Source organism: Balaenoptera borealis (genome assembly GCF_965194805.1).
Source record: "Balaenoptera borealis genome assembly, chromosome: 6".
Lineage (NCBI taxonomy): Eukaryota > Metazoa > Chordata > Mammalia > Artiodactyla > Balaenopteridae > Balaenoptera > Balaenoptera borealis.
The window spans coordinates 115,234,392-115,252,967 of NC_138863.1; the positions used below are offsets into that span (position 1 = coordinate 115,234,392).

At 34.2% G+C, this 18,576-nt stretch overlaps 1 protein-coding gene across 2 annotated transcripts in view; it reads right to left on the reverse strand.

Annotated features, from left to right (window-relative positions):
• Positions 1–731: 731 nt before the first annotated feature.
• SLC35F5 (solute carrier family 35 member F5) overlaps positions 732–18,576 on the reverse strand; it is a 43,001-nt gene continuing 25,156 nt past the window's right edge. Inside the window, exons 11-16 of one of the 2 annotated variants that reach the window (XM_082397894.1) lie at positions 17,050–17,154; positions 13,060–13,219; positions 8,615–8,705; positions 5,123–5,277; positions 4,523–4,609; positions 732–1,581 (exon numbers count right to left, since the gene is read on the reverse strand). In XM_082397894.1, coding sequence (XP_082254020.1) covers positions 4,534–4,609; positions 5,123–5,277; positions 8,615–8,705; positions 13,060–13,219; positions 17,050–17,154 — 587 coding nt within the window. In that variant the 3' untranslated portion in view covers positions 732–1,581; positions 4,523–4,533. Of the gene's footprint in view, positions 1,582–4,522; positions 4,610–5,122; positions 5,278–8,614; positions 8,706–13,059; positions 13,220–16,824; positions 16,865–17,049; positions 17,155–18,576 lie in introns of those variants that run through there. The other variant, XM_082397895.1, reaches the window with a different exon arrangement.

Below are 18,576 nucleotides of genomic sequence, written 5' to 3' on the forward strand. Positions count from 1 at the left end.
AACTGAAATGTACTTCATTAGTTCTTTTCAAGAGAAAATTTCTTTGAAGTCCACATTCTTTACATGCCTTTAACCTGTGCCAAGCTCACAAAATCAGGATTATTTTCAGTTTAAGATTTATTGGTGGCACCAAATAGGATAACATCTATTTTTAAAATTTAATGTTATCAACAATCTTTTAAGTTAATATAATATAAAAGTTCTCAGGACAAGCAGAAAGATGGCTAAACTTCATTTTAGACTTATGGTAACATCGAAGCAATTTTAAGAATGTGAATAAGATGAACTGAAGCTAAATATTGCAAAGGGAATTTTTAAAAATCAGATGTGTTAAGAAATTTTGAAGAGAAAGGAACTAATCTCACAAAACTTGAGAAGGAAATAGGTTCTGATTAATCAAAAGCCTGGATGAATCCTGAGACATACATTCATCTTCTGAGGGCTACAGTGAGTAGAGTCCAGGAGCTGCTGCACAATAAGGACATATAAGACCTAACTTTAAAAGTTAAAATCAGGAGTATTTATATTTAATTTAAACTTGGTAGAGGAAATCTTCAAATGTAATTTTTAAAGTAGAATTTCTTCTTGCCTTCCTTCTTTGATTTTTAACCATAAAAATTTATTTAGGAAAACTAAAATTATTTAAAGAGGCATCTAGTTCTAGAATAATTTGGCACATTTATATGTGAAAAAAATCAGAAACCAATTGATAGATCTATAATACACACACATATATATATAAACATTTTATTTTAATAATACTCTTTATCACTTCAATTTACATCATTCCATTATGAAAATGTTTAATTGAAGAGAGGATATTTCTTCAAAACTCTAAATAAGCAGAGCTTTATCAATTAAATTTACAGCAATACAGTCTTTAGAAGTACATAATTCTTCATTTTACAATAATACTTCTCCTTTAAAAATTTGTCATGGTTTGTCACAGATTTAAAGTAGAAGGCACCTAATGCTATGAAAGGATAATACAGTATATGTAGTGTAAGTGAACCAGATCTTTTCTCAAATATCGATTCTTTCTAAAGTCCTACCAAATTTGTGTGAACATATTTGTTGCATAAATTAAACATTTTTTGTGTTGTTAATTTGTAATATTCTACAAAACTCAAAAATATCATCCGTACCTATTATAGGCAGCTTATTTTAGCATTTTACCTGTAAGAAACACCAATCTATATACTTAAAATGATTTCTTGAAAACATTTTCATAATATAGTCCAGCATTTAACAAATAATATGTGAAAATAAAGTCTCCAGAACATTAAAATTTTATCCCTTGATTAGTTCAAATTATTTCATCAGCTGAATTCCTTGAGATGTGTAAGGCATGTTGGTCCTTTAGATGGACTGTAGACTGAAACTTCCTATAACTGTAGTGATATGTACACAGCTACATAGCAAAGTACTTCATTATGAAAATGAAGAAAACAGACAAGAGGAAAATATGTTTTAGAGTTCCAAAGAACTGAAACTGTTATTTTTCAGACTAGGCACTGAAACATTTTTCTACAAAAACTTGCCAGGGATTGTCTCTTCACCGTATATTGTTCCATTATCAAGCTAAAAATAAAAACAAACACAAACACAGGAGGATCATTAGATTACAACTGTCATAGCTTTAATTTCTATAGTTTATATTTTAAAAAGCAAATTATCTCACCATTGAAATATATATCAAACACAGCCTATATACTTAATAACTGGATACCAGAACTTGAGGTGAGTTCTAAGAACACATGAAAGTGAGTTCTACAGCAATGTCAAAGGCTGACATCCAATACTACTTTAAGAGCACGTAATAACAGTTTTATTCACAGTATATTCCACCATTACCCCTGTCAAGACAAAGACTACTGCCCAACCTGCCCTACTTTATTCTACTCTATTGTAGTCCATCTTTTTTAGTCTTCACTATCTCCTCCTTATCCAGCTCTCACTTCCAAAAATATCTGGGTGAGGGTGGCTATGAGCGTGAATATGGGAATAATGCACAGCATACTAGGGAGGGAAAATGCATAAATTATAGAATTAAAAAGCTTTAAAGAATAATTATTTGCATTTTTTAATTTTAAAAATTAGAACAATTTTAAATAGACGAAAATATACATACTTAGTTCTACTCTGTCCCCAAAACCTCAGTAAAAAGATAATAAAGGGATTTTTTTTTAAAGTATAAACCACATGGACATAGAGAAGAACAGAGACAAGAAAAGAGCAGCCAACTCTTAGCTAGCAATGAAAAAATACAACCAGATACCTCTGTAAGGAGGGGTGAAGAAACAACTAAAAATAGGCAGATTGGTACAAAGTTTATAGAAAAAGCAGTTAGACACTCAGACGCTCGCCCCTCACGTTTCACAGCTGGTCAAGTGCCTCTTCTCTATCCCAGGAGAAGATCTGAGGTTTATTCTCCAAAAAGGGTAGTAACAGAGGGCCTCTGGACTGGGGAAATGCCAGGCACAAGCCTGCATGGCTCAGGTAAAAGTAGCATTTATATAGGCATAACAGTATAAACACTGATCACACATCTATTCAAAATCACAGGATAAATATCCTGGGATGATGAGGAGGTAGGAATGATACAGGGCTGGAAGGCAGGCAAGCGCGGTGGGAGCAGAGGAGGGGGAAACTGAAAGTAACCTGTCCTCACGTGCCATAGTGGGAAAACCAACTGAAGAGGCCTGAAACTGAGAAATCAAGAAATAGAAGTATAAGCATGGTACTTAGATGGAGAGGAAAATATGAAATGAATCAGTGAAGAGTTTAAAGGGACTCCTCAGGGTGGGGAATGAATGAAAGCAGGATAGGCAGTGCAGGGCAGGGGATAGCTGCATTGTACAATAAGAATTGTAGAACTCCAACTCTTCAAACTATGTGCATATATAACCATCCTAAGAGGAAAAACTAGAATAAAAAAAGACCAATCAAAGAAAAACATAAAACCAAGACAAATAGCCTTGGGTTAGAGGTGAATTTACCATGAAGATAAACTTAAGCTTCATGGCCAATGTGACTGCAAGGAGTTGACAGGAGTTGTTCAATGTTCTAGGTGAAGAGGGGAAGCCCAGGTGTAATCAAGAAACATTTCAATATAAATTGTCTGAAGTTATCTCAGAAGAAAGGGACCGGAATTTCCGGAATTTCAGTAATTTATTGTGATCTCTCGCTCTAAATAAATAATTGCTTTCCTACCTACCAAAGATATACGGTGGATATATTTCAAGGGCTCATTAAGAGAAACATAAACTGTCACGTACTCTTTCTGTCATGTAAGAAATATACAAGATACTATTTCTTAAAATTAATAAAAAATGTGGAAATGGTCTCGAAACATTGTTAAGTGAAAAGCATAGTCAGAGAACCAGGATATATATTGTGCCAGTTGTGGTAAACACACACACATACATGGAGAAGAGACTGGATATACACTGAAGTATTACATTTTTTCTTAATTTTATACTCAGAAAAAAATATTTTTCTAAAGTATATCATTAAGTAAAATGATGACCATTAGCATGAATATAAGTAATAGTTAAAACTTGGAATCACTTGTGATCATTTTGTAGTGTATAGAAATATCAAATCACAATGTTGTGCACCTGGACCTAACAGTGTTGTAGTTCAAGTATAATTTAATTTTAAAAAATAAATAAAAATTTTAATTGCCTTATTTTAGGACCATCTTGCCAATTTCTACAAGAAAGCTTGTTAGAATATCGACTGGGATTGCACTCAATCTATAGATCAGCTTAGGGATAACTGGCTTCTTAATAGTACATCTTAATGGGTTGAGTCATTCAACCCATGAACACATTATTATATCTCTCCATTTACTTATATCTCTAATTTTTCTTTGAATTGTTTTTTAGTTTTCCATCTACAAGTCTTGCACAATGTTTGTTAAATGTACTTGCAAGTATTTTTAAAAGTTCATTGTTTATGGAATTTTTCTTAATTTCATTTAATTATTGTTCATTGCTACATATAGAAATAATGGGAAGATATTTTTTATATTGACACTGTATATGTGATCTTGCTAAACTCAATTATTCTAGTAACTTCTTTTGCTAATTCCTTAGAATTTCTAAATATAATCATGCAATCTAGAGCTGAATACAATTTTACTTCTTCCTTTTCAAAAAACAAACAAACAAAAAAAACTTGGGAATCACTTAATTTGACTCAGGTACTATATTGTATGTTTTAAACTTACCAAGTATTTAATTCTTCTAACAACTTTGTGAGGGACGTTCTGCTGCAACCCCATTTTACAGATAAGAAAGCCGAGGCACAGTGAGGTTAAGAACCTTGCATAAAGTCACAGAGCTAGTACATAGAGAAGCTGGAATTGGAACCCAGGCAGTCTGACTCCAGAGTTGGACTCCCTTAGCCTCTAAGCTGTATTGCCTCTCAAACAACTAATAATGGAAAATCGATTCTGTATTTGAGCAATACAGGAATAAGAACCTTATTCAATACTACTGTCAGCTAACATACAAACCTGGACTACAGCTAACTAGCTCCATCCTCCTGAGAAACACCGTGCATAGGAATGAGACTCTCACACTGTTCGCTGTCTTCTGGAACCCTTAAAAAAAGACAATAGTTAGGAAAGCTTTAGACCTAAGGAACCCTTAAAAATGATCTATTCCACTGGCTGAGGCTTGAGGTCAGAACTAAGACAAGGTCAAGATTCCCCAACAAACTGTCCCAAATTCTTTTTAGAGTAGAATGTAAAAAGGTTTCTCTCTCTTAAAAAGAAAGACATTGAAAAAAAACGGAGGCAATGTTATCATATTTTATTATGAATTTTGTTCAAACAAACGTTTTCTACATTTAAATTTGTTTTAGCAAAACAGTAAGCACTTTGGTTGTACCTGTGAATCAAAACTTTTTTTTAAAAAAAAAAAGCAGTTGGGAAGAAACTATCTTATCACCTGAAGGATCTGAACAAATTCTTTTATCTGGCATTGTACGTATAAAATTATAATCTTTTAAAAATTCTTCACAGAATCTCTAAAAAGCTAGGCCAGCATGATATGATTCCCAATTTACTTAGTAAACATTATTTTAAAAAAATCTATATTAGAACTTAACCTACCTCTGAATTCGATGTTTTCTGCATATAAAGGCAAAAATTCTTCTGATTCCCACCATCACAGGATCCCAATTATTATAATGGCACAGGAGAGTTACAATAAAAAATGAAAAAAATACAGGGATAGCGCCTGCAAAAAATAACCAAGAAAACTGCACCTAAAAATAAGAGATAGAAAAAAAACAAAACACCCACAATTATCATTGAGACAATTTTCCCTTTAACATAAGTTTTTCACTTATGATAACTTGCAGGAATAAATTTAAACACCAAGAAAATAATACTAATCTTTGACAACATATTAAGTATGTTATTATTAAATATAAGGATTCAGGACTTCAACATATTAACCACTTGCTTAAATTACCAACAAAAATACTTCTTGCTTGGAAAATAGCCTAAAGGAAAGCATGCTTTTCACTAATAAGTACAGGCATAGTACATCAGAAACAGAATTATGAAATTTTAAGCATTTGCCTTACACATCGCATTGCCCATTTTTTCTTTACTGATTACTGCCTGTTCTCAAGTTGATTCTTCCCCTTTAGTTCCTGAAGTCATTTTTCAAAACTCCTATTTTTGAAAAACTAGGTTATGCTATTGCCGTGATATGTTATGTTATGGTTCTTAAGACAGTACTAAAAACAGATGAAACTCAAGTAAAACTTTTGCAAACATTTTATTAATGAAATATAGCTTGATTATCTAGTAAAAAATGAAATAGAAATTTTCAAAAGGAAATCATGACTAAGTAAAATAACGATTACAAAGAGAAAGACTTTCAGCAGTGAGGAGCCCTCAGATCGCCAAGCCTGACCCTCCAATCCAACATTTTATCAGGGTCGTCAAGAAAATTAAAAATAATGAGATGCCATAAAGTTACCCCCCCCCCAAAAAAATCATTCTTTCCTTTACCATCTAGATTCAACTAAGGATCAAAAACAATTGCTAAAAAGAGCCTGCACTGATTAACTATTGAGACTCAGCTGCAACACCCTGGTGGTTTGCTTTCAAAATAATGACAAAAACAGTAACTCCTATCTTTAAAATAGGGAAGAAAAACTGCTTGCCCTCTCTAAGCATTAAAAAAATGAAGTTGAGAATCAAAGGCAAGACTCCCTCTGGTGGAAAACATATACTATTCCATTTCATACCACCCATTAGTCAGAGTAAAGGGGTTTTGTGAGAATAATGGTTTTTTTATGAGGGACTCATAATGCGTAACACAAGAGAAACCACTGATAACTTTTAACATGCATGTTCTGCTTGTATGGTACACACACACAGGCTGAGTCAGGATAAGAACACCCAGCAGTAAGTACTAAAACGCCTTCACACTGTTATCAAAGTATTGGTATAACATATTCTTGGAATATTTGCCAGAATATTTAATAATCTAGAAAAACCATGATGAACTTAAATGACCCAAGAACAGAAAAAGTATAAAAAACTTATGACTAATGAGAGTTAAAAATGCAGATATAGTTGATAGAATGATTTCATGAATATTCAACTAAAAACCCTATTTTAGAACTGAAAAAAGCAAACTTTATAAAGGTAGGTAAAACTCTAGATGACTTTTACAGGCAAAGTTCACTTTTAACAATGCAGTTATTTATATGTTGCCGAATAATAAAAAAAAACTTTTAATTTGATTTCCAACAAGCTATGAAGACAATTTTTTTTAAATGAAGACATTTATTAACAACGAAAACTGCCTAAGTAAACAAAAAGAGTCTAATTCCTGAATATATCTGAATATAAACCTGAAAACAATCAGGGATGCTTCCTATTATACCAAATACCAATAGGTTAAAAAAATATATATTTTAAGCACAATAAGTAAAGTTGATAAATGCTAAAATTTCAGAAACTATATATAAATATGCTTGGATAGTAGAATAAAAAAAAACCCAGGAAAGTAGGTTTCTCCTACCATGTTTCTATTACAGGTCTGGGGCATACCCTGCTACTTTTACCAGAAGGTATCTTCCTGCCCTCAATCCCCACCAAAGGCCCAGCCTACTCATTTAACTGATTCCCTAATCTTGATGCAAAGACAATCAAGAAATGACTGTTGGTATGTTTTTCTAATCTATTATATATACATACATTTTTCCCTTGTGTTCTGCCTTCATCTTAAAATATCTGAACTAATGACATAATCATTTAATAAAATTAAATCTGCTGTTACAGTTCTTTTTAAAAAATCCAAAAATAAAATTAACCTTCAATTTTTATCTTTCAAATCTGCAAAAAAGCCGATGTTTTCAAAATATCAGTATGTAAAGTTCATTTACACAGCAATCTACCAAAATCCTCTAATAAGCAGCACTTCCCTAGTTTCACTAGAATAATTTTGGTTGATATTCAAGATTATGACCCTGAGATGTGGAAAGACCTGGATGTTATTTAAATCTATAAAAGGATTTAATGATGTATGACTTTAGTGTTACATATATTTTATAATATTCACATTTTTTGAAAATGCATGGTATATGTAAGATAAGTAATTCTCAATTACAAAGATTTCCATTCTTAACCATGACAAATAAATTAGAATTTATTGAACCATAAAACAAAATTAAATACCACAGAATTGTTTTTTTAAATAAAGAGGATACATATCACTGAGAGTATTTTGCCTTTATCCTAAAAACTGCATGAAGATCTAAAGAAAAATAAAAATCTGATTGTAACTTCTACACATTATAAGCGTTTGGGCTTGCAAGTATTTTCTTCAAATTATATTAAACCAAACCACACACACACATCATTTTGTTACTTAATATTGGCATTAAAAGCTTACAAATATTGAACTGAGTGATAAAAGGCTACACATCTTTTCGTGTTAGCCAGTGGCACATCTTTTTCTCCCTAGTACCCCAGGAACCACTAAAGAAACTTCTCCCTTCGGGCTGCTGGGAGGGACCCTCCACCCCAATTCTCTTTTCTGCAACGTTATCATGGCCAGCATTTATCACAAGAACCCTCACATTCAGACCAGGACTTCACAGACGAGGGAAGGAGCGCCCGCCCTGGTGAGTCCAGACAGAAATGAGCGATCACTGAGAAACGACGTTATTCCTGTGCCGCTCACATCTATGGGAGTATTAACAGAGTGTTAAGAAACCTTTGGAGTCTATCTGAGAGATCAAAACACTACTATTTATATGATTAAACTATATCCCCTATTCCATACCACTGACTCACCAAAGAACATTTGGAACACAATGAGCTCCAAAACTGGAGAACTATATATAAAGACACTGCCCTTAATTTAGAAATTAAGGAAAAATATTGAAAGGCTAAAAAATGCAACACATTATCCATTTCTTTGGTACTTTTTATATCTCTTTGTAGTAAAACAGCTTGGAAGAGTAGGCATCAAGTATTATTCATGATCATCTTTATAATTTTTAGTCACATTCCTTACCTTTCATTAGCTCTGTTTTAACAATACACTTAAAATATCTAATAAATAGTTTGCCTTACCTTTTGCATACACATGTCAGCTATTATGGACAGAGGTATTGTAAGGCTTAGTGCAAGTGTGCCTATCAGTGATGAGGTAAGAAAGCAGCCCCTAAAAAGAAAAAAAAGAAAATATACATTTCCATATCAAAAAAGTAAAAGAACCAAAGAAAAACAATGATCAAAAACTATCTATCTTACAATATAGGCAAGAGAGATCAGGAGCAAAAATAAAAGCTCAGGATGGACTAAGACATAATAAAAAATAGAGTTACTAAGATCATTCTTACAGTTTATCTTCAAATATTAAAAATCCAATACATAAGTATACAAATTTCAAGACTTTATGCTATTTTCTAGATCTGCTTACAGATGCTATTCAACTTTTGATGTATAGCTTATATTTTATTAACATTTTTAATAAAACTGTCAAAAGAGTTCTTATAGTTTTGTGATAATGATACTTAGCTAACAAAGGAAACAGCTATATTGAAATTTCAGGACAATACCACATAACACAGACTTTAACCAAGTGATAAGCCAACAGGTGGGTCTGTCATTAAAGCAAAAATATCTCACCCTCATTAAAAACTAAAGTAGTCTTTAGATGTGTGCTGCTCTTTTGATGTGGCTTAATATCAGAAAAAAAGAACTTGAGTATTTTTCAGGGATATTTCCTTGTTGTTTTTCATTTTTCTAGCAATTGTCCAAACCAAAACCTAAGCTCTTCATTTTATTTTCACCTTGAACTATCAATGTTGGTATCAAATTTTGACATACCAATTGCATATAATTTTATACAGCTGAAGGAAAAAAATGAAGGAAAGCATTATATTGAATAGATATTTGGGTATATAAGAAGAAAATGAATTATAGGCCAAGATAAAACCATAATGTATAATAATTAGGACTACAGACCCATGGAAATTATAGGCAAGTAAATTCTAGCTCAGTATATGTTAGGATTAAGAATGCTGTCCTACAATAAAAGAGGCTATCTCTTGATAAAGTGTCACTTCAAGTATTCACCAGAGGCTGGACAATTAGCTCCTATTGATGTGGTACAGAAAACTCAAGTGCTAGTCCACTATTCATGAACTGATCTGTGAAAAGAGGGTTCAGGGATCAAATATCGCTTATTTTAAATTAAAAAAGTTTTTAATAAATTAATTTATTGGCCACACTACAAGGCTTGCAGGCAGGATCTTAGTTCCAGGACCAGGAATCGAACCGGGGCCCCGGCAGTGAAAGCGCTGAGTCCTAACCACTGGACCACCAGGGAATTCTCTTGGTTTTTGTTTTTTTTTAATGCAGTATATGTTCTTAGAGATTTATAATGCAAAGTAGAATCACACTGAGTCTGAGATGAAGTATTAAAAACCCTGTTTGACTTATACCAGCTTTTCCCAATTTAGCTGATGGCTAAATACATCTGATTTATTTTTTTAATTAATTAATTTACTTATTTATTTCTTGGCCGAGCCACGCGGCACACAGGACCTTAGTTCCCCAGCCAGGGATCGAACATGTGCCCCCTGCAGTGGAAGCGCAGAGTCCTAACCACCAGACCACCAGGGAATTCCCCATTTGATCTATTATTCATTCAACATGCTCCAGGAAATGCTAAGACAGAGGACCAGGTGGATAATCTCACATCTATACTAGCGGTACAATATATGGAGTTAACAGTGCACTTAAAAATTTTTTTTCAAATAAACAATGAGTGACAAGTACACATCTTTAATTTCCAAAAAATTCACAACTGCACTTTTAAATCTTTAGTATACTACTCAGCACCTGATTATATATGCTGAAGTTTGTTGTCTATTTATAGTTAAACATACAATAATCTTGCCTTCCTAGAAAGAAATCATCATACACGCAAAGATTATGACTTCTGATTTAACTATTTTTAATGATCTAAAAAGGTATAAAATACGTAGATATGCTCCTTATAATTTTGAGTTACCAACAACACCTAGAATTGAAGGGATATGAAGTTTGTTTCATTACTGACTAACTTACTGCTTTTGAGTTGTAACCATAAGTACTCTTAAATGCTTGAGTGTAGAAGTATATCTGAAAAATAAGCCTTTTTGAGGTCCTGAAAAATCCACCCCAGGTAAGGATAAACATAGCTTTGATCATAATATATGACCTTGAGTGTCCAGTTTAGTCAACAATAAACACTCATATACACAGTTGGGAATATAAATTGTGTTCCTTCTGTAGAGAATAACTTTGCAATTCTCTCAAAATCTAAAGTCTACACATTTGATTCAGTCTTTTCAGTATTTATCCTATAGAATACTTACATGTATATGCAAGAACATATATGAGGATGTTCAATGCCATACTATTTACAAAGCAAAAGACGACAAACTAAAATGTCTCTCAAGAAGGAACTGGTAAAACACATTATGTTCTATGCATTATGTTACATAATAGATTGGAGCATAACAGATTAGAGTATTACACAAGCTTTAAAAAATGAATCTAGTGGCTGATATCTAAAGATTTACAAGACAGTAATTTGTGTATAGAATGATATCCATAGTTTGCATGTTAAAAATAAAACAAATTGGAGGGGGGAGGATTAAGAGACTGATAACACACTTCTGTATATACAGACAATTTTGTAGAAGGCTTAGAAGTTAATAGTGGTTGCCTCTGGGGAAAAGAAATGAAAATTTGGGGTAGAAGGGAGATTACCTTTTCACTGTAATCCGTTTTGTACATTTTTGTATGTATTACTCTCTTAATTTAAAAAAAGTTAAATACAAAAAGAATAAAAGTATTTCAAAACATGTTATTTATTATTTCTTTAACTGTAAAATTTTCCAAGGGAGCAAACTCAGGAAAGCTCACATAAGAGAGAGATTACATATGTCACAACTCATATTCACTTATCCCCAAAGCCTACATTAAAATCTGCTGACATAATGAAACTCTAGTGTATATATTTATTAAACATAACTCTCTCGATAAAGAACGAGTATTATAATATTTGTAAGTGGTATAGTCCATGTTTATTATGAGTCTCAATGTAATACAAACCATACTAAACCTTTCTCTCATCTAATATCCAAAAATTTTAAAAAATTATTTCTTTCAAATATGTAAAAACTCCTTGCTTTGAAACTTTCTAATCTAAGCTAAACTTAGAAAAGTAGGGAATACAAACTTCTATTAAAATACAGTGAGTGCATAATTGTTTAAAGCATATGGTTCACTGGGTTGAACCCTATGAAACTGCCATCAAAAATGGTTTAAGATCAACAATTCCTTATGGTTCAACTAAGTTCAATCAAAACACTACCAGTAAGCAGTTTCACCTGCCCAGGACCAAGAGTGGAAAGAGGCAAGAGAAATGATAGAACAAAAGAAGTGATAGGACAAAAGAATGAGACATATGGTATGTATTAATATATAAAATAAAATATGTAATTCTTTTTGGTTAAAAAAAAATGAGCACCTAAAATAATTTGTACAAAATGAGATTTTGATACCAAAGAGTTTTAGATCAGCAAAGGAATTTAATTACATAAATTACTACAATACAAAGTAAATCTTTAAGTACTACACAAAAGGGAGTGAGTACAGAGGATATCAAGAAAATAGAGATATTTCCTTAATTGGAGAGGGCAGAGAAATGTAGGCAGAGCATTAAGGAAGACTTGATGGAAAAGGCTATTTTTATTGCAGTCTTTTGCAAGGGAAAACTAGTCAGTAGTCTTAAATGGTATATAATAAAATACATTTAGGAGTTTAAGTACAATTTGTGTTTCTTTTTAAGTTCATATTAGATGGAAACAGGACTAAGTATTAAGCTCTCTATTTGAAGTTTTCTTAAACTCCATATATGATACTGTTGTCAAACTTTTAAGATTATTATCATATATCAACATAGTTGATATTACAACATATCAAACTATGTTAAAATCTCAAGTTAATCAGAGCTTAGGGTTTATATATCTGCCTCACTCATATGAAAAGTCCTGAGAATAAACAAAACAAAAAGGTCTATGAACAACCAAACAGACATTCCAAAGTCTCCTGAATAAGCAAAGTCCCCAGATTCTCACTTAGAATTCATGTATTCACACCTGGGATACACATCTCCTAAGTGTGACTGTCCATTAGATAACGATGCCTTGAATTAGCATAACACTCTACTTTCTAAAACATTCTATAAATTCAGATCATTCTTATTCATTTATTTGTTCAGTAAAATTCATGAGCTCCTTCTATGTGCCAGCCACTACTCTATGCAATGGGTACACAGAAATTAAAAAACAAAACACAGTTCCTGCTCTAATGGAGCTACTGTATTAAGTTGTAAGTGTGTGGGGTGGGAGGGTGCGCACGAGGGGCCATCAGAAGACAGAAGAACTAGAAATGCTTAAACTAGCCAAAAGTCAATAAACTCATAACTAATAAATCACAGGGCAATAAACAGTACCTACCACAACCACAGGAACTCTGAGAGCACTGTTCCAATAAGGCCATTAATGATAATGCACATCAGTACTACTTTATTGGGAAACTCAAAGTCCTCAAATCCAGTATAATGAAGTAAAAAGAAACCTGGCCATAAGAGCAGCAGATTAAAGAGACCTACAAAACCTAAACACGTATAAAAGAGAGAAAAGTTAGTAACTGTGATTTATTTCAATTTTCCAAACTTACAACTCTATAATCAGAAAACGTTAGATTTTGCACAAAGGGCTTCAACAGGTTTCCTTAACTGAAATTTCTGTTACTTTTGTTTTTAAGTAAGTCTTATGGAGAGATCAACACAAGAAAAAACTTTATCAAGCAACTGGTGATCACTGAGTCTTCAAGGTTCACTGTGTGGAGTGTATGGAGCAAGTACTGCAGCACAAACCACTTAAAACAACTCAAAAAGAAGGGTTGTTAACCTTAGATTATAATAATATAGCGTCCTAGAACTTAAAGGAATAACTGGTGCGTGCATGTGTGTGTGTATTCAGCCTAAATTATTAAGAGGAACTAGACGGTTTACTCTCTGATTCGAATCATATTTATGCTTAAAGCACCCGTGCTATGCTAGGAATAATGGAGGAGGGTCCCCCAAAAAGATAAAATTCTTGCTTCCCGCCTTCCCAAGAGCTCATAAGCTAGTCTGTGAGATTACACACATACACCAATAGTTATTCAAGTATGAACTAAGCAGGGACTATGTGTAAAGGAAGGCTATAATATTTAGTGGTTAAGTGTGTGCTCTGCAGTCTGATTGCCCTGGGTTCCAATCCCAGCTCTACCATTCACTAGTACTGTAATCTTTAGGCAAACTTTAGGCAAGATGCTCAACCTCTTGTAAACCTCAGTTTTCCAATATATAAGTATAAAATAATATTTAATTAGGTTACTAGGAAGAGTAGATGAACATATAAAATACAGCACAGTACATGGCATGGAGTAAATAGTTAATAAAGGCTAGCTATTATTATTATAGAAACATAAGCTTATATAAGACTATAACATGTGAATGTAAAGAAAAAAATATTTTATAGCAGTTTTTATTGGACTTGGTATATAGTTTAACACCACAGTTCCACTATGAGATCCAGAGGTAACTACAGAGCTTTCCTAAAAGAAAATTAAATTACAGTAGGTATGTATTTTATATTTGCTGCTAAATAATAAACTAGTATTTAGGATGCCTCGTTAAATCTTTATTTATTTATTTATTTTTGGCTGTGTTGGGTCCTCGTTTCTGTGCGAGGGCTCTCTCCAGTTGCGGCAAGTGGGGGCCACTCTTCATCGCGGTGCGCGGGCCTCTCACTATCGCGGCCTCTCTTGTTGCGGAGCACAGGCTCCAGACGCGCAGGCTCAGTAGTTGTGGCTCACGGGCCCAGTCACTCCGCGGCATGTGGGATCCTCCCAGACCAGGGCTCAAACCCGTGTCCCCTGCATTGGCAGGCAGACTCTCAACCACTGCGCCACCAGGGAAGCCCATAGGATGCCTAGTTAAATCTTAATAGGGCTGGAGCACCTACTCTCACCTGCTGCTTAAGACTCACAGGACCTGCCTTCTCCGAAGGACTATCTTGGACAGCGACCAAGTCTGCCTTTCCCAGGAAGTTCCCACCCCTCCCCACTCCACACCCTGGGCAGCCAAATCCTAATGGCTCTCGGCCAGGACAACTCTGAGGAGTGCCTGGGCACATTACCTGCTCCCCCTGTGCTCCCTGCCCAGGGACCTGCAACGAGCTGGGCCACACCTCAACTGTACCAGAGATCACGCGGTTCTCTCCCCTTCTCTATTCTGCTCCTCTCACTCCCTTGCCAGTCTTTCCTGCAGAGCACCCCTTCAGTGAATCTCCCGCACCAAAGCCCTGTCTCATACCCTGCTTCTAGGAAACCCAACTTAAGACACCTAGTGATAAAAATAAAAATGAACAAAACAACACACGTACACAAGGCTTGTATAGTATTAAAAAGTTCTTCTAATTAAAACACCAAAATTTGGCATTATCAAGAACCAAATCTCTTTTCTGTTCCCTGAACTATGAAACCTATGAAATCCCACATTAAGTAACAACTTTTGGATCTAGAGATAAAAGATCCAAATCACTTCACTTGTTCTCTAGACCCTCCAGAATGCAGCCACATGCACTTCTGCTCTTCCCTAAAGTGAACATTCCAGCACAATGGATCTACTCACTGTTCCCTGCTATGCTCTGCTCACATCCAAATGCCGAAAGAACCCTCTACATCCCAACCCTAACTACTACTTCTCCAATCCTATCTATTCTAAAGCCCATGTCAAATTCATATTGCTTTCCATATCATGGCACATATGAAGAAGATCAACCAAGTTATATGGCTGTGTACTACTCTCCTATAAGAGTAAATAAGCAATTTTTCTTGAAAGCTGCCAATCTTAAAAAAGAACACCGTAAAACATTAACATTTTAATCCATTCCAGATGGAATTTTCTATGACTTTAAAATAAGACATCATTAAAATTATCTTCATATTTAAAGTATACTTATTGAATTCTCTACTTGAAAGGAACTTGAGTGATCACCCAGTCTAGTGGCTTTTCAAAGGTTTTATTTTTGTTAATCTTTAGGTGAAAATATACAAACTATTTTTAGCAGAAAAATCATTTCTACAAATTAAATTATAATGCTAAAAAACCAACAAAGCAGAATTGCTCCAGCAGAAGCAGCAAAGGAGTCTGAGAACCAGACTCACACGTGCAACTCCACCTCCTTCCAACCTTCCCAGGATCCTCCATAAATCAGCTACTAACCTAGTCCAATCTTCTCATTTTCAGATGACTATGAGATAAATGAAGTTATAACAGCTAGGGTCCATGTCTCCTGGTTCCCTGTAAGCTGCACTTTGATTTCTCATCACCATGCTTCTTTATCTATTGATATTCAGGTATCTTTTGGAAGATATCTTGTCAATGTGCTCTTCTTTTGCAATCCTAGATATCACAAGTTCTTTACTGAGCTGATTTCAGGCAAAGGAGAATTTATAAAAATCATATTAGGCATTTACCAAAATTAAGAATTGATGCCAGAAACTATAACTGGATAATTTGAAAATCTATGTCATAAAAGAATATGAGGGCTTCCCTGGTGGCGCAGTGGTTGAGAGTCTGCCTGCCAATGCAGGGGACACGGGTTCGAGCCCTGGTCTGGGAGGATCCCACGTGCCGCGGAGCAGCTGGGCCCGTGAGCCACAATTACTGAGCCTGCGCGTCTGGAGCCTGTGCTCCACAACAAGAGAGGCCGCGATAGTGAGAGGCCTGCGTACTGCGATGAAGAGTGGCCCCCGCTTGCCACAGCTGGAGAAAGCCCTCGCACAGAAACAAAGACCTAACACAGCCATAAATAAATATTAAAAAAAAAAAAAAATCACAACCCTAAGAGGTACAGAAAATATTAAAAAAAAAAAAAAAAAAAAAAGAATATGAGTCTTAAAGATAAAGTGCAAATGGAAAACCTTCAAAAGACCTACAATTTTTAGTAAAAACAAGTACATAGACTGAAACAGTATTATACGTATCATTTTCGGGCAGTTTCCCCAATCTTACACTTCTAACAATTCAAAAAAGGCAAAATGTATAATACAACAGGTATACACTCACATGCTTATAACAGCATAACCTGTCATATCAGTGAGGAAAATATCTGATTCACAGGCTGAAGACATTAATTCGAAAAAGGTGTTAGAAGGAATTTCTTTACCTCACACTGAGGGAATGAGCGTTTCCTCACAGGTGCACAACTATGCAGAACAAGGTAAGAGAAAAACATTGAAATTGGACTTCATAATCTTTAAAATCTAATGGTTTTAAAGAATCATATGGGGGAGTGGGGAGGAAGACTTCCCTATTCCCTCCAAAAAACAAAAACGAAACCCTAAGTTAATCATTCAGAGTACATAGCCTCACAAGTTAAACATAGTCTTACCAAAGAACATTGGAATATCCAACTTATCTTCTCTGTCTACTTTTCTCTTGATCATAACAATGTAGACAGCATAGAGCATGGCTCCAACAAGAGACCAAATGGAACCTGTAAAAATCAAGATAATAATTTAAAGTATCTGTTCATTAACTCATTTATCACACACTTATTTAAAATCTGACACAGTCAGCTCCTATTTCAAGAAACAACTATTCAAATATGAAAAGATAAAGTATAACCCACCTTATCCATGGCCTCCAGGAATATAGGAAGGAGTTTAAAGTATAAACAAATAAATGCAAAAACATTCACCTCAATGATCTAACCAATGTTATACATGTTATATTGCCAACATTTTGGTATTTAATTTTGAAATGCATACTTCATACTGTCCCCTACATAAGCAATTATGACACCTGACACAGCCAACTTAACAATGCTTCCTTCCCTCTCTAAGCAGTTGTTTATATTGTTCTCCCCACTGCCATGTATCATTTTTAATATACATTCTACCACCATCTTCAAGACCCTATTAAAGTCCCACCACTGCCACCAAGCATCCTCTTTCTACTCCACTGAATTTCCATCCTTCTTGTCTTCTATTTTAGATAATGTAATACTTACTACAGTTAAATATAGTATTATTTTATTCTCTAGTGGCTTCATTTTGTCAATCATATATTATTGATTAAAATAAAAAACTCCTTGACAACTGCAAACACATAATTTATAGTTTTTAATGTTCTAAAATATCTAACATAATGTAGGGCTCACAGTACCTGCATAATAAATATGGATTCTCTTTAATATATTAACTCACTCGCAAGAACATTTAAGTAAGCCTTTAAAAACAGCTGTATAAGGTGTTGCCAGGTGACCATATTCAATACTTTAATCAATTATCCAAAAGTCCAGTGTTTCATTAAATCTATTTATTATTACTATTACTACTAAACTTTTTTTAAAAAGCAAAGGGAAAGCCTGTCAACAAAATCTCTCACACACACGCAACAAATATATATATTGTTTTACACATACAGATCGGCTCTGGGTGAGAAAGAGGTAAGGCAGTTCAAGACACAGCTCCCTGGGCAGTAACCAGGAATAGTTTAGAAAGCATTGTTGTATTTAATAAACTTTAAATGTCTAAAGAAAGTATCCGGAAGGAGGGACTTCCCTGGTGGTCCAGCAGTTAAGACTCTGTGCTCCCAATGCAGGGGGCCCAGGTTCAATACCTGGTCAGGGAGCTAGATCCCGCATGCCGCAACTAAAGATCCCATATGCCACAGCTAAAGATTCCGCATGCTGCAACTAAGATCCTGCATGCTGCAACTAATACCCGGAGCAGCCAAGTAAGTAAATAAATAAATAAACAAACAAACAAATAAATAAATAAATAAATAAATAAATAAATAAATAAATAAAAATAAAGAAAGTATCCAGAAGGAAACCAATTAAGCTAGATTCTGATTACCCTTCTTTTGTTAAATCTAAACAATGGATCAAAAACAAAGTGTTTACTGTAGTAGT